Source organism: Eurosta solidaginis, chromosome 1 (assembly GCF_040869045.1).
Source record: "Eurosta solidaginis isolate ZX-2024a chromosome 1, ASM4086904v1, whole genome shotgun sequence".
NCBI lineage: Eukaryota > Metazoa > Arthropoda > Insecta > Diptera > Tephritidae > Eurosta > Eurosta solidaginis.
The window spans coordinates 385904783-385918247 of NC_090319.1; the positions used below are offsets into that span (position 1 = coordinate 385904783).

Consider the following 13465-nt stretch of genomic DNA (forward strand, 5'->3'; position numbering starts at 1 on the left):
CAGTGGTAATTTGTTTGTATCTCTCCTCGCCTCCAGTTTTTTAGAGTCCAATATCCAAAAGATGCACTTCTTATTATTATTTTATAATTGTAGAACCATCTATATATGCATTCGTTCAAAAATAACAATGCATTTAAGACCATGAGTTGGAAATGACTTATGCCACTTTCAAAATAAACGGCTCATTTATAAGACATTTATATGGTATGATTATGATAAAACTTTATTTGTTTAAAATTTAATTTGTTAAAATGTAACTAAAATGTCGTAGCCTAATTTGTGTACATAAAAAGTTAATAGCATTATTAAGCATGTACCGTAAATTAAAAAATTATACTTAAATGAAAACCTCAGTGTTTGGCGATGAAGTGAATGGAATGTATTGATGAACCAGGTTAGCTAATGAATATGCAAATAAAAAAAATAATTAAATTAAAAAATTTTGTATTGTAAAAATACAAAAAATCAACATTTAAATCAGACACTCAAAAGGCGTACTAGTAACACAGAATTGACATTAAAATTCAGCATATATTGTTAATTTAAGTATTTGAACATAACACGAAAGCTGCCCTTATAATATAAAAGAGATCAACATTTACATACAAGCTTTTTTGCAGAATTATTTAGTAAAAATTTAAATTTAGTTGTACTACAATTTTACTTGTTAAAGATGATATAATAAAACCGCATTGAACTCGAAAACTATAACTATTTGTAGTTTTTTTTTTTTTTTAATTTTATAATTTAAACGTGCACACTGAAGGCCTTTTGCAAGAAATAATGAGTATACATACTGGATTATAGACAAACATAATATGCTCACTTATACATCTCAGTGTGTTATTTTCCAAATATAATTAACGTGCATGTTTATTATTTATGTAAAAGTGTGTGTTAATGTAGCTATACATCGCATTCACAACCAAAAAAACCGTCACAACCCCAAAAATATTAAAAGTTCATGAGAAGAAATTAACAGTTCTCAGTTGTGATTGTTTCTTGTTTAGAGTGCGATATACAAATATTGGTGGGAATAAAGAATATCGACCAAGGCTCCGAATTGGGGAAAAACAAGATTTTTAAGATACGTATTTAACTACAAAGTTATAGGCATTATTGCTTAGGTACGTTAAACATATCGCTCATTTACTTCAATACTGTCATAACTCAAAAAACACGACTTTTGAGTTAATAACATATAAACGTACCCAATATCATGATCTATGTTGTATAAAAAAATCTTTATAATCAGTTAAAAATTTACCACGTTCTATAAAAATGAAAATATGCCTTTATATTCGGAACATATGGCAGTTAAAAAAATCTATGAATGGTTCTCCTCGAAAATTGTGGATTTGAGTTATGACACTATTGAAGTAAATGAGCGATATGTTAATGAAGTGTGTAACTATTTTAATTATTCTCAACTACTACTGCAAACCATACGTAATATGTACCTACAAACGATTTCTTTGTTAGGTCAAAACTATTTGACATATAAATAAATATACATACATATATGTATGTGCTACGTTGTTTATATATAAATGTTTTTAATTTTTATAAAACTACAAAAGAAGCGTGAACACTATGTGTTGATTAAATTTAATTTAAAATTTGTCATGTTGCTGGTTTTAGCGTGCACTGGCACAGATTTCCCAAAAACAAAGTCTACATCATTCAGTTTGACAACTACTGTATTGTACAATGGCGCACCGATGTTAATTTCTGCTCGTCAACCATTTCCTTAGCGGATAGAATACTTTTAATGCTTTCCGCTTCTTTCATCCAAACATCCAACTGAAAATGTATAGTTAAAAGCAGTGAAAAGTTATTGAAGTTATTTTATTTTTTCACTACCACTAATAGACTGCGTCGATATATTAACCGATATCGATTTTTCGATAGGAATTGGGCTCAGGTAAAAAAGTTCCACTACGCATACCCAAAAAAATAATTTTCGAGCCTGCGAAATTTTATTTTTTTTTTTCGACTTTGATGTTCAAGGTTTTTTTCATGAACTACTAAACAAATTTTCGATTGTAAAATTTTCATGTATACCTGAAAAAGATATTTTTTTCTTTCAAAAAACTGTTATCGACAACGTCTTTAGCGGACATTTTTGGGTAGGACAGGGTATACATATGAAAATTTTTTCAGTAGCTCATGAAAAAAACCTTAAAAATCAAAGTCGAAAAAAGTAAAAAAAAGAAATTTCGCAGGCTCGAAAATTATTTTTTGGGTATGCGTAGTGAAACTTTTTTTCCTGAGCCGAAATCCTATCGAAAAATCGATGGCGTGATATCGGTTAACTTTCGTCGATACAAATCGACCCACACTAAATCTGAATATATTTTCACTACCAAGGCCCGTATCTGGTTTTACGATCACAGATGAAAAACCAATTTTTTTTATTTATTTACATACATATCCCCACAGATAGGCCCAATGAATCAAAACAAAATAAAATAATAATAATTACACAATACAGGGGTTGATTAAAAAAAAAAAAAAACAAAGTCTTGGCGACTTAAATGCGTTGAAATAATAGGTTACACCATACATATTTAAAGTAGTAAGCAGGTACTTTTTAATTCTGAAAATCGGTTCGCAAGCATCTAAGTTTTTGCAGTGATTATGAAATCATGACAAATACCACGAAGTGTGTCATGCATATCGAAGTTCAATCTGCATGTAATTATCTGCAGTTGTTGAAAATATCTAAACGGTCTGACTGGCACATTGAACTTAATTTCGCCAAGCAGAAATGGGCTAGCTATCATCCCTCTTAAGAGTTTTACTATAAATAAGACATTAAGCATCTCCCTACGGCTCTGTAATGTAGGCAACTGTAATAGTTTTAACCGGCTGCAGTGAGGTGGAAGATTCCTTGACGTGTCCCATGCATGGCAAGTGTTTCAAAGCAAAAAGCAAAAACGTGTACCGTTTCCAGTTTATCGCAGTGAATTTGATAACGTGGGCTCCGATTATCGAAGCATATTCCAATATTGGCCTCACTAATGATGTAAACAGAGTTTTAGTAACGTACGGATCATTAAATTCCTTAGACCACCTTTTCAAGAACGCCAAAGTACCTTTAGCCCTATTAACGCAAGTTTCTATATGTAATCTAAAATCAAGCTTCGATAACACTCTCCAAAGATTAAGATTAAGATTTATTCATTCATTTTCCTTGCAAAATTCACAAGTAATATCGCGAGTTAATATCGAGCAAGTATGTATGTAACAAATAAGTATATTAAGCTAACAGATAACATTATAATGCAAGAAAAAGTAAGGCATTCTTTAAGAACAGTATTTTAGTATTGAATGCCATCTCAAAATTAAATTAATGGAATTACAAAAGTGTGTGGGGTGAATAAAAATAAAACTTATGACGATTAAGAATAACAACTGCGTTTAAATTACTAGGTGCTAGGGTTCAGCAAATCTTTGATATCGTTGTGTGATAATTGTAAGAGAAGCGATTTAACATTCCGTAAAAATTCACGTAAGTTCTTAATGACACGTATAGACACGGGAAAAGCATTGAAAACCTTATATGAGACAATAGTAAAGAAATTATTGAAATGTGTAGTACGAATGTGGGAACAACAACAAGTCCGTGTGAGTTCGTCATCAGGTTATAATTATCCGAATGTAGGCTATGTAAATAACCAGAGCGAACAAAAAATATGTTTAGACTTTTGAAATAGTACAAATGCTTAACAGGAAGTATTTTCAGGTCTATGAATAACTCCATGGAGCTGTGAATTCGATTACCATTACATATTTATCTTATGACGCATTTTTGTATAGTTAGAAGTTGCTGTAATTTAGTGAAAGACGCACCTCCCCAGCAGCTGATGCCATATTGGAGCTTAGAGTGCACCAAGGCATAGTAAATACTTTTGAGCGTAGCGTTTGAGCAAATCTTTCTTAGACTATAAAAATAACGAACAGTAGATCGCATGTACGACTTCAAACTAGAAATATGCGTAGACCAACCTAGATTTTGGTCAACAGAAACACCCAGGTATTGAAAAATGCTTGCTTTTTCGATTGTGAAACACTCATCGCAGCAGTTTATTTCCGCATTGAAAGTTGTATCAGAACACAATAAACTATTGAGTGCAAAACTCTTGCAATCAGTGGCATGGAACACAATTCTAATATCAGGTGTTATTTTTGGATGTATGTTTAAGTACATCATCTGCGTTTTTTTGCTGACAGTAAGCTTATGTGAAGCAAACCACAACCTTAGGAAATGTACGTTATTATTGATGCCTGCTATCAAATCCAGATGGTTCGATGAACCATAGGCAATAGCAAGGTCATCTGCGAAGGCGGCAAACCTTCCCAGAGAAAGGCAGTGTAAAAATTGAGTTCAAGTAGACCAAAAATAGTAACGGACCTAAAACAGATCCCTGAGGCACTCCTAAGTTAATCATAACAGGATTACTTGAACTGCTTCCAACCTTCACTTTCTGCACTCTTCCTGACAAGTAAGATTTAAACCAACTATATATAAAGCCACGGAAGCTCGCGCAATACAGTTTGTCTAATAGTATTTAGTGATCTACCATATCGAAAGCTTTCGTGATATCTACAAACAATCCAGCACAGTTCTTTTTGTTGTCTAATTCGCTGTGTATAAAGTTACAAAATTCTAACAGAGCATCTTCTGTTGACCGCCCACATTTGAATCCAAATTGCATTGGGCTGAAAAAGTTCTTATTTTCAAAAAATGAAAGAATTCTACATTTGACAAGTTTCTCAAAAACTTTTGAAATTGCAGGAAGTAAAGAAATCGGTCTGTAATTGTTTACATCTGTTTTGCTTCCTTTTTTAAACAATGGAATAACAGTAGCACATTTCAAATCGCCAGGAAAAGATCCAAACAAAATACTTCTATTAAAAAGATGAGTTAATATATCAATTAAATTTAATGCCACACGTTTTAAAACTTGATTGGAGATTCCGTCACGCCCACATCAACTGGAGTTATTTAATGCATTAATGGTCTTCAAAACTTCAAGGCCGGTAAAAGGCTCAAAGGAAAAAGTGTTGTCTGAATTAGACAAAACAGATATCAACGTTGAAAACTCGGATGAAGATGCTGAAGCTTGTCTTTGACCGACTGACATAAAGTGATTATTAAAAATATTTGCCACTGCTTTGGGGTTAGAAAAGCGCTCGACATCATTACATGAAGCAATCGAAGTATCAGTTGTTTTACACTTACGATTCAGAATTCTATTGATGACACTCCATCCTTTTTTTGCGTTGCCATACGGGGACCTGAACTCTTTACGGTAATAGCTATCACGCTCCCAGGGAACTTCCTTTCTCAATTCCTTACATAACTTCTTATATCGGTTTCGAAGTTTTGCATTGAACGGGCGTTTGCTGCACTTATTCCCAAGCTTATTTTTTAAGCGTATCTTATTTACTAATTCCTTGCTAATCCAAGGTTTTAACTTTTCGGCTGTACTACGAGGAGTAAAGGAAAAAGTTGCATGCCTTATGTGACTCTTAAAGACATTTTGAAATATATTGTATACATTGGAAACAATATCTTCTGCATACACTTCCTCCCAGGACTCAAACCGCAATCTTTCATTTAGGGATTCGAAATTTATTTTGGTAAAGCTTGTGTTTGCAATTTTATCAATATTATTATTAGCGCTTTTTTATGTACATCTTGTATCACTATGCCAGTCATATTATGATCTGTAATACTGAAATCAAAATTTATGCTAGTAAAATTATTGAAAAGTTCGCAACTACTACGAGAGAAAACGTGGTCGAGACAGCTCCCAGAAATACTTCGAGATGGGGCATTTAAATATGATACTAGACCATAATTTTCCATTAGTGTAAGATACGTTTCTATTGTGGCATTATGGTTAAGTATGTCAAGATTAAGGTCGCCTAATACAATAGTATTGAATGACTTTTCATTACTAAGAATACCTGAAAACTCTTCAAAAAATGTCTGTACCGGAATTTCATGTAGCCTATAAACACACATAAAAGTAACAATCTTACCAGAGATTTTTAGTGTGACCTTTAAAATATCAGCGCTTGTAACATTGTATTCAACATAATCACATACGTACGTACCACGAACAAAAACTCGAACACCACCCGCAGAATACATGTCATTAGTGTTTGCAAAGAAATTATAACCAGGGATTGAAAAATCTCGTATTTCGTTTGAGTAGATCCAAATTTCGGAAATAAAAATTAAATCCGGATAGTTTTTAAAAACCTCAAGGTTACACAATAATAAGTAAAAATTTTGCCGGAGACTGCGTACATTTTGGTGAATTCCAACAAAAGATTCATTAAAATTAATAAGTGAATTTATACCGGTAATATGGCTGGTAATGGCGTGGTTGTCATTATTTAAAAAATTATGAAAAGCTATTAGAAATATATGTATATTTAATAAAATTATAAATAAAAATTTATTTGACTACTTTAATTTACTTTTGACAAATCGTTAAAAGTTTTTATAGTAACAACCTCATCATCAACCTTTCTCATAAGGATTCTACCATTTTTCAGCCACAGATACTTATAGTTCTTTGCTTTTTTAGTTTTCTTCGTCACTATAAGCAAAGCCTTCGGGGAGTAACCTTGTTGCTACAACAACAACAACAACAACCACATAAATTTGGACCAACAGTTGTTAAAAATAACTGTTTGTGTTTATTCAAACAAGAAGAAATCCAAGAGAGAAGTAGAGGAGGAAACCTAACCGGTCGAGTTTGTTTCACTCAAAAGATTTCAAACTATTTATAAAAATTGTAATAATATGTATGTATAGAATATTACGTTTATTATTCTATATTTATTAACTCAAATAAAACTAAAACTAAAAGAACAATATCTTATCTTAAAAGGGAAAGTCCCAAATTATATATGCGTTGAAATTCAAAGTATTACTAGACGTTGACTGTAGTTGCTAAAACTCAGCTGTTCTATGATGTTGCCACATATTGCGGCAGGGTTCGATTTGGGTAGTCACTACCCTACAAGAACACTGACTATCATATGACTATCATCTGATTGTTAGCAATGTCAACCTAACGATCAGCGCCTCATACAAACTTTCTATCACAAACTTAAGGGGGCTTGCGCAAATGTGATGTAAACAACTGTGTACGTGTGAGTTTTTGTCTCCTTATACACCAACATGGCCTACTGATTAAGTATATAGCCGTACTGCTCACTCTCATTCCTTTTCCTGGATCAGTGCTGACACTCTAACTATCAAAAAGTGTCATAAATGATTGTTTACTGTAGATATCAGGTTTGACTGTTATACTATCATAAATGACCATTGTTATATCCCGCCAAAAATTAAACAATGCTTTTTGCTTTTTATTTACTTTATTTCATTACGTTTTTAATTTTGTACGTGATAAAAGCATACGTGTTTCTTATTTGTTTAAAATAAATAGTTTTATAAGAATTCGAGTTCAAAATGTTCAATTTAAATTCAGAAAATAACAAAACAACAGAAGAGCGCTTTCCTCATGCGGAAACACATTTAAAAATGAATCACCACTAACCACTATTATTTTTCGCGTATCAATTTTTTGAGTGCGCCCCATACATTCCGCAAGCTTTTGGTATTTTTTAATATTATTTTCGATTTTTTTTTTCTTTTAGCATGGAGCTTTGAAATGCTCTCTTTTTCATTTTTTAAACTTATTTTTTATATGGTTTTCGTCGGTTGTAAATGGCGGAATTTAAAAAATAACAAAACAACCGTGATAATCATTTGATTGTCATATGACAGTCAGTAGTGACAACATGATTAAATCGGATAATCTGTTCTCGCATACATAAAATTCCGTTGAGAATTATGTATCTGTCTCACATGCATTATGGTATCTGCTGTATGTTCTTTTGTTCTGTACCAGGTGTCCGAAGCCTTCCCAGTTTCAGTCCTTTTTCATGATTATAGGCTGTCGCTGGGAACATGCGGACATGTGTGAGCGAACAAAGGAACATACATAAATTTGAGTATCAATGTTTACGTCATCGCAGGATCAGCATTGTCAATTATAAGTGTGAGTGTATTAGTAAAACTATCAGCGTTTCTTGTAGGGTACATATGTACATGGAGTAGGTCACTGCCCTACAAGAAACGCTGATAGTTTTACTAATACACTCACACTTGTAACTGACAATGCTGATCCTGCGATGACGTAAACATTGATACTCAAATTTACATATGTTCCTTTGATCGCTCACACATGTCTGCATGTTCCCAACGACAGCCTATAATCATGAAAAAGGACTCAAACTGGGAAAGCTTCGGACACCTGGTACAGAACAAAAGAACATACAGCAGATACCATTATGCATGTGAGACAGATACATAATTCTCAACGGAGTTGTATGTATGCGAGAACAGTTTATCCGATTTAATCATGTTGTCACTACTGACTGTCATATGACAATCAAATGATTATCACGGTTGTTTTGTTATTTTTTAAATTCCGCCATTTTCAACCGACGAAAACCATATAAAAAATAAGTTTAAAAAATGAAAAAGAGAGCATTTCAAAGCTCCATGCTAAAAGAAAAAAAATCGAAAATAATATTAAAAAATACCAAAAGCTGTCGGAATGTATGGGGTGCACTCAAAAAATTGATACGCGAAAAATAATAGTGGTTAGTGGTGATTCATTTTTAAATGTGTTTCCGCAAGAGAAAACCGCTATTCTGTTGTTTTGTTATTTTCTGAATTTAAATTGAACATTCTGAATCCGAATTCTTATAAAACTATTTATGTTAAACAAATAAGAAACGCGTATGCTTTTATCACGTACAAAATTAAAAACGTAATGAAATAAAGTAAATAAAAAGCAAAAAGCATTGTTTCATTTTTGGCGGAATATAACAATTGTCATTTATGAGAGTATAACAGTCAAACCTGATATCTACAGTAAACTATCATTTATGACACTTTTTGATAGTTAGAGTGTCAGCACTTATTCAGGAAAAGGAATGAGAGTGAGCAGTACGGCTATATACTTAATCAGTAGGCGATGTTGGTGTATAAGACGGAGGCAAAAACTCACACGTAACACAGTTGTTTACATCACATTTGCGCAAGTCCCCTTAAGTTTGTGATAGAAAGTTTGTATGAGGCGCTGATCGTTGGGTTGACATTGCTGACAATCAGATGATAGTCATATGATAGTCAGTATTCTTGTAGGGATAGCTGCCCTACAAGAAACGCTGATAGTTTTACTAATACACTCACACTTGTAATTGACAATGCTGATCCTGCGATGACGTAAACATTGATACTCAAATTTATGTATGTTCCTTTGTTCGCTCATGCATGTCCGCATGTTCCCAACGACAGCCTATAATAATGAAAAAGGACTCAAACTGGGAAAGCTTCGGACACCTGGTACAGAACAAAAGGACATACAGCAGATACCATTATGCATGTGAGACAGATACATAATTCTCAACGGAATTTTATGTATGCGAGAACAGTTTATCCGATTTAATCATGTTGTCACTACTGACTGTCATATGACAATCAAATGATTATCACGGTTGTTTTGTTATTTTTTAAATTCCGCCATTTTCAACCGACGAAAACCATATAAAAAATAAGTTTAAAAATGAAAAAGAGAGAATTTCAAAGCTCCATGCTAAAAGAAAAAAAATCGAAAATAATATTAAAAAATACCAAAAGCTGTCAGAATGTATGGGGCGCACTCAAAAAATTGATACGCGAAAAATAATAGTGGTTAGTGGTGATTAATTTTTAAATGTGTTTCCGCATGGGGAAAGCGCTCTTCTGTTGTTTTGTTATTTTCTGAATTTAAATTGAACATTCTGAATCCGAATTCTTATAAAACTATTTATTTTAAACAAATAAGAAACGCGTATGCTTTTATCACGTACAAAATTAAAAACGTAATGAAATAAAGTAAATAAAAAGCAAAAAGCATTGTTTCATTTTTGGCGGAATATAACCATGGTAATTTATGATAGTAAAACAGTCAAACCTGATATCTACAGTAAACTATAATTTATGACACTTTTTGATAGTTAGAGTGTCAGCACTGACCAAGGAAAAGGAATGAGAGTGAGCAGTTCGGCTATATACTTAATCAGTAGGCCCTGTTGGTGTATAAGAAGGAGACAAAAACTCACACGTACACAGTTGTTTACATCACATTTGCGCAAGTCCCCTTAAGTTTGTGATAGAAAGTTTGTATGAGGCGCTGATCGTTAGGTTGACATTGCTGACAATCAGATGATAGTCATATGATAGTCAGTATTCTTGTAGGGTGATTGAGGCTGATATTTTTTGCATTACCACTCAACTGTGAGTGACGGCTTGTCCATAGATGAATGGATTTGCAACTCTTTGTTTCGAGAGAGCGCTGTCAAAATGCACATTTTTTATAACATTTATCAATGATGCCACTCCAAACAAAAATGAATAGATCTGAAAATGGGGATTTTTGACATACATTTCGGCGATTATAGTTTCAATCATTTAATAAAATGATAGTCGTAAAATATTTATTTCCTTAAAGGTATTTTACAATAATACGACTAGTTCGAGTTAAATATAAACAAATCTAAGTAAAACTAACATTTCGATTAAATTAATTAGTCAAATATTGTAACGCATTTAACTCGCAGTGAAAATCATATATTCTTTTGACATTTCTGTAAATCGGACTTATGATATAATAGTTAACATTATTTAATGGATAGGGCTTATCCTACATGTCTGGCGTTCCAAGTTCTGTGATCAAAATGGACTGGTTGCATCGGGAGTTCATATTTACAAAACCTGTTTTTAGTGATAACTCTTGAATGGGAAATAATATTTACCCTCCGCCTTCGAACTAATAATACTTACACTAAGACAAGTATTTTTATCCTTTTTCCCATAATTTTTGAACGCTATTCTACAGTTGTAGGTCAAACTAAAGTTTACCAAAATTTTTGGCACGTTTTTCGTTTTGGCTGGCACATTTTTTGTTCTGGCACCCGCTTCAGCTGGCGCGAGGGATTTATCTGTGATTGTTGCCAGCAACAACTAGAAGATAAATCCCTCGTGAGAGCGAAAATATGAGAGCGTAAACAAAAGATTCCTATCAATCTAATCTATGGGCTTGTCCATTAGTGCACAACCCCTAACTATGCTGCATAACTAAGCTTACCTGATGTAAAAGTAAATTTCTCCGCTCGCCTTTCGGTTCATTATTAGTGAACGGTACTAAAATTTTCAAAGCGGAAGTATACGCTTCCAAAGCCGCTTTAAACTGTTTTTCATATAAGTAAAGCTCGCCTTGACGTCCAATTTCTAAAGCACTTTTCAATTGTGGACTCGAATGCGAGAGCGTAACTATTTTAATTGAGAGTTTTAATTTGATACATTTTTAAAACATAATACAAGTAAATACTTACATAAATGTGTGTAGCGCATATCTGGCTCCAGTATATCTGATATACTAGGCTGTAGCGGTTGTGCCGTCGAGCTGCTTGGAATCTGCTCTTCATGATGAGTTTCACCCCTTGACTTTCGCCGCTGCTCTTTTGCTAACGCCGCCTTAAATTCAGCATCAATTACAACGTTTTTAATTTCTTCAGCACGTTTGAGGTAGGTAAGCGCACGATTACGTAGCGCCAAACGTTTGCTAGCATCTGATTCTTCAGTAATAAGTGGCACAAAATATTGCAATGCACTGCAGTAGAGATAGTAAGCCTCTTTATAATTTTGTTTTTCGTCATATTCGACAGCCTTTGTGACTAGGTCGGCAGCTTTTTGTAATGTCTAAAAAACATTATTTTTTATAACAAACTTAAACAAGAATGTACTAAAGTTTTGTTTTATAAAGGAGTAATGCATACATGCTCAGTTGGCAGAGTTTTGAGTTCGATAAAAGGATGTGAGAAGAAGGCATCAAACGAAATACGCTTTGCAGGATCGTGTTCCAATAAACGACAAAGGAGATCATGACATTCGCTGCTAATTTTTGCATTAGCAGGTATGCTTATCTTTTCTGCTTGACGTATGCGTAGTAAAAGTTCTTCAATACTTCTCGATGAATATGGTGCTTTGCCGAAAAGACATTCATATAATATCACGCCAATGCTCCACAAGTCTGCTTTGGCATCATATTGATGCTTGCGTACAATTTCTGGTGCCATATATAAGGGAGAACCTTTGAGTTGCTGATTGAGTTCACCCAATTTCAAATGTTGCGCAAATCTGTGGCGTATAAAGTGTTAGAAAAACTCTGTGTATAATCAACTGTATAGTTTAAAGCTTACCCAAAATCGGCTACTTTTAAAACTACATTGGAGTTACGTGTCAACAGCAAGTTTTGCGGTTTTAAATCGAAATGACAAACATCATTGGCACGCATATACTGCACAGCAGCAGCCAGCTGGCGCAGAAAGTAGCGGCAAGTAGATTCTGGTAATGCCTTCTTGGTACGTATATAAGTTGAAAGATTGCCAGCATTACAGAATTCAAGCAGAATATAAATATTTCTAGATCAGCGGAAAAGATTAGAAATGGTGGACTAAAACAGGTAAGACGAGATCTACGTACTTTTCATCCCAAAAGAAATCCTCTAACGTTACAATGTATTTGTGATTAAGTGAACGCAATAGTCGTATCTCGGTAATTAGATTCTCACGGGAGCTACTTGATAGCGTCGCCATTTCTACAATCTTGATAGCATGGTAGCTGCCCTCCTTTTTGTGGCGCGCTTTGTATACCGTTGAATAGCTGCCTACTCCAAGCTTCTCCAGTAATTCGAAATCGGTGATGCGCGGCAGCGTCATAATGAACCTATCAATTTATTACACATGGGAGCATATTTGTATAATTGTAGTTAACATGTTTTTATAGCACTTTACTTCTATTAATGTTGATACCAAGTCGTTTTTTATCAGTTAATCCACAAAAATATATGCAAAGCAATAAAAAATCAAAAAAAAATATAAACTTGTAATGTTGTCTAATTAGAACAGCTGTAAAATGTACCACATATTGAAACAGTAGGCGCTTTCAGCGAAAACAACTTTTGTTGATACGTTGGCAACATGTTTCCGTCAGTTGAGAGATAGACATTTTTTTTATGAAAGGCGAGTTGAGCCACTGCCAAATGAGATAATTATCATTAAATTAAAAAAGGGCTTTTTAAATAATTTTTTGGTATTAAGAGAAACGACTGTATCAAAAATCATTTAGAATGCCAATTCAAAACTCGGCTTTCTCAAACGTAATTCCAAAGACTTTTTTGATCCGCTAACGCTGAAAAGTCTACATTAGCCTTGTAAGATCCACTTTGGAATATGCCTGCATCATTTGGGACTCAGACTTTGTAACACATTCCAGCCGGTTAGAAAGAGTTCAAAGGAGATTCACTAAATTCGCGCTTCGACG

The 13465-nt window shown here is 33.6% G+C and overlaps 1 protein-coding gene across 2 annotated transcripts; it reads right to left on the reverse strand.

Annotated features, from left to right (window-relative positions):
• Positions 1-208: 208 nt before the first annotated feature.
• Positions 209-13053, reverse strand: Aduk (Another Drosophila Unc-51-like kinase). 2 transcript variants are annotated; one of them, XM_067763343.1, is made up of 8 exons: positions 12937-13053; positions 12626-12868; positions 12343-12564; positions 11920-12280; positions 11476-11842; positions 11229-11413; positions 1720-1803; positions 209-399 (listed from the first exon to the last, which is right to left on the reverse strand). In XM_067763343.1, the coding sequence occupies exons 2-8, from the start codon at positions 12859-12861 to the stop codon at positions 247-249; spliced, it is 1608 nt and encodes a 535-aa protein (XP_067619444.1). In that variant the 5' UTR covers positions 12862-12868; positions 12937-13053; the 3' UTR covers positions 209-246. The 2 variants fall into 2 exon arrangements, with proteins under 2 accessions (XP_067619444.1, XP_067619445.1); XM_067763344.1 differs by lacking the exon at positions 209-399 and having other exon boundaries at positions 410-1803.
• Positions 13054-13465: the final 412 nt, after the last annotated feature.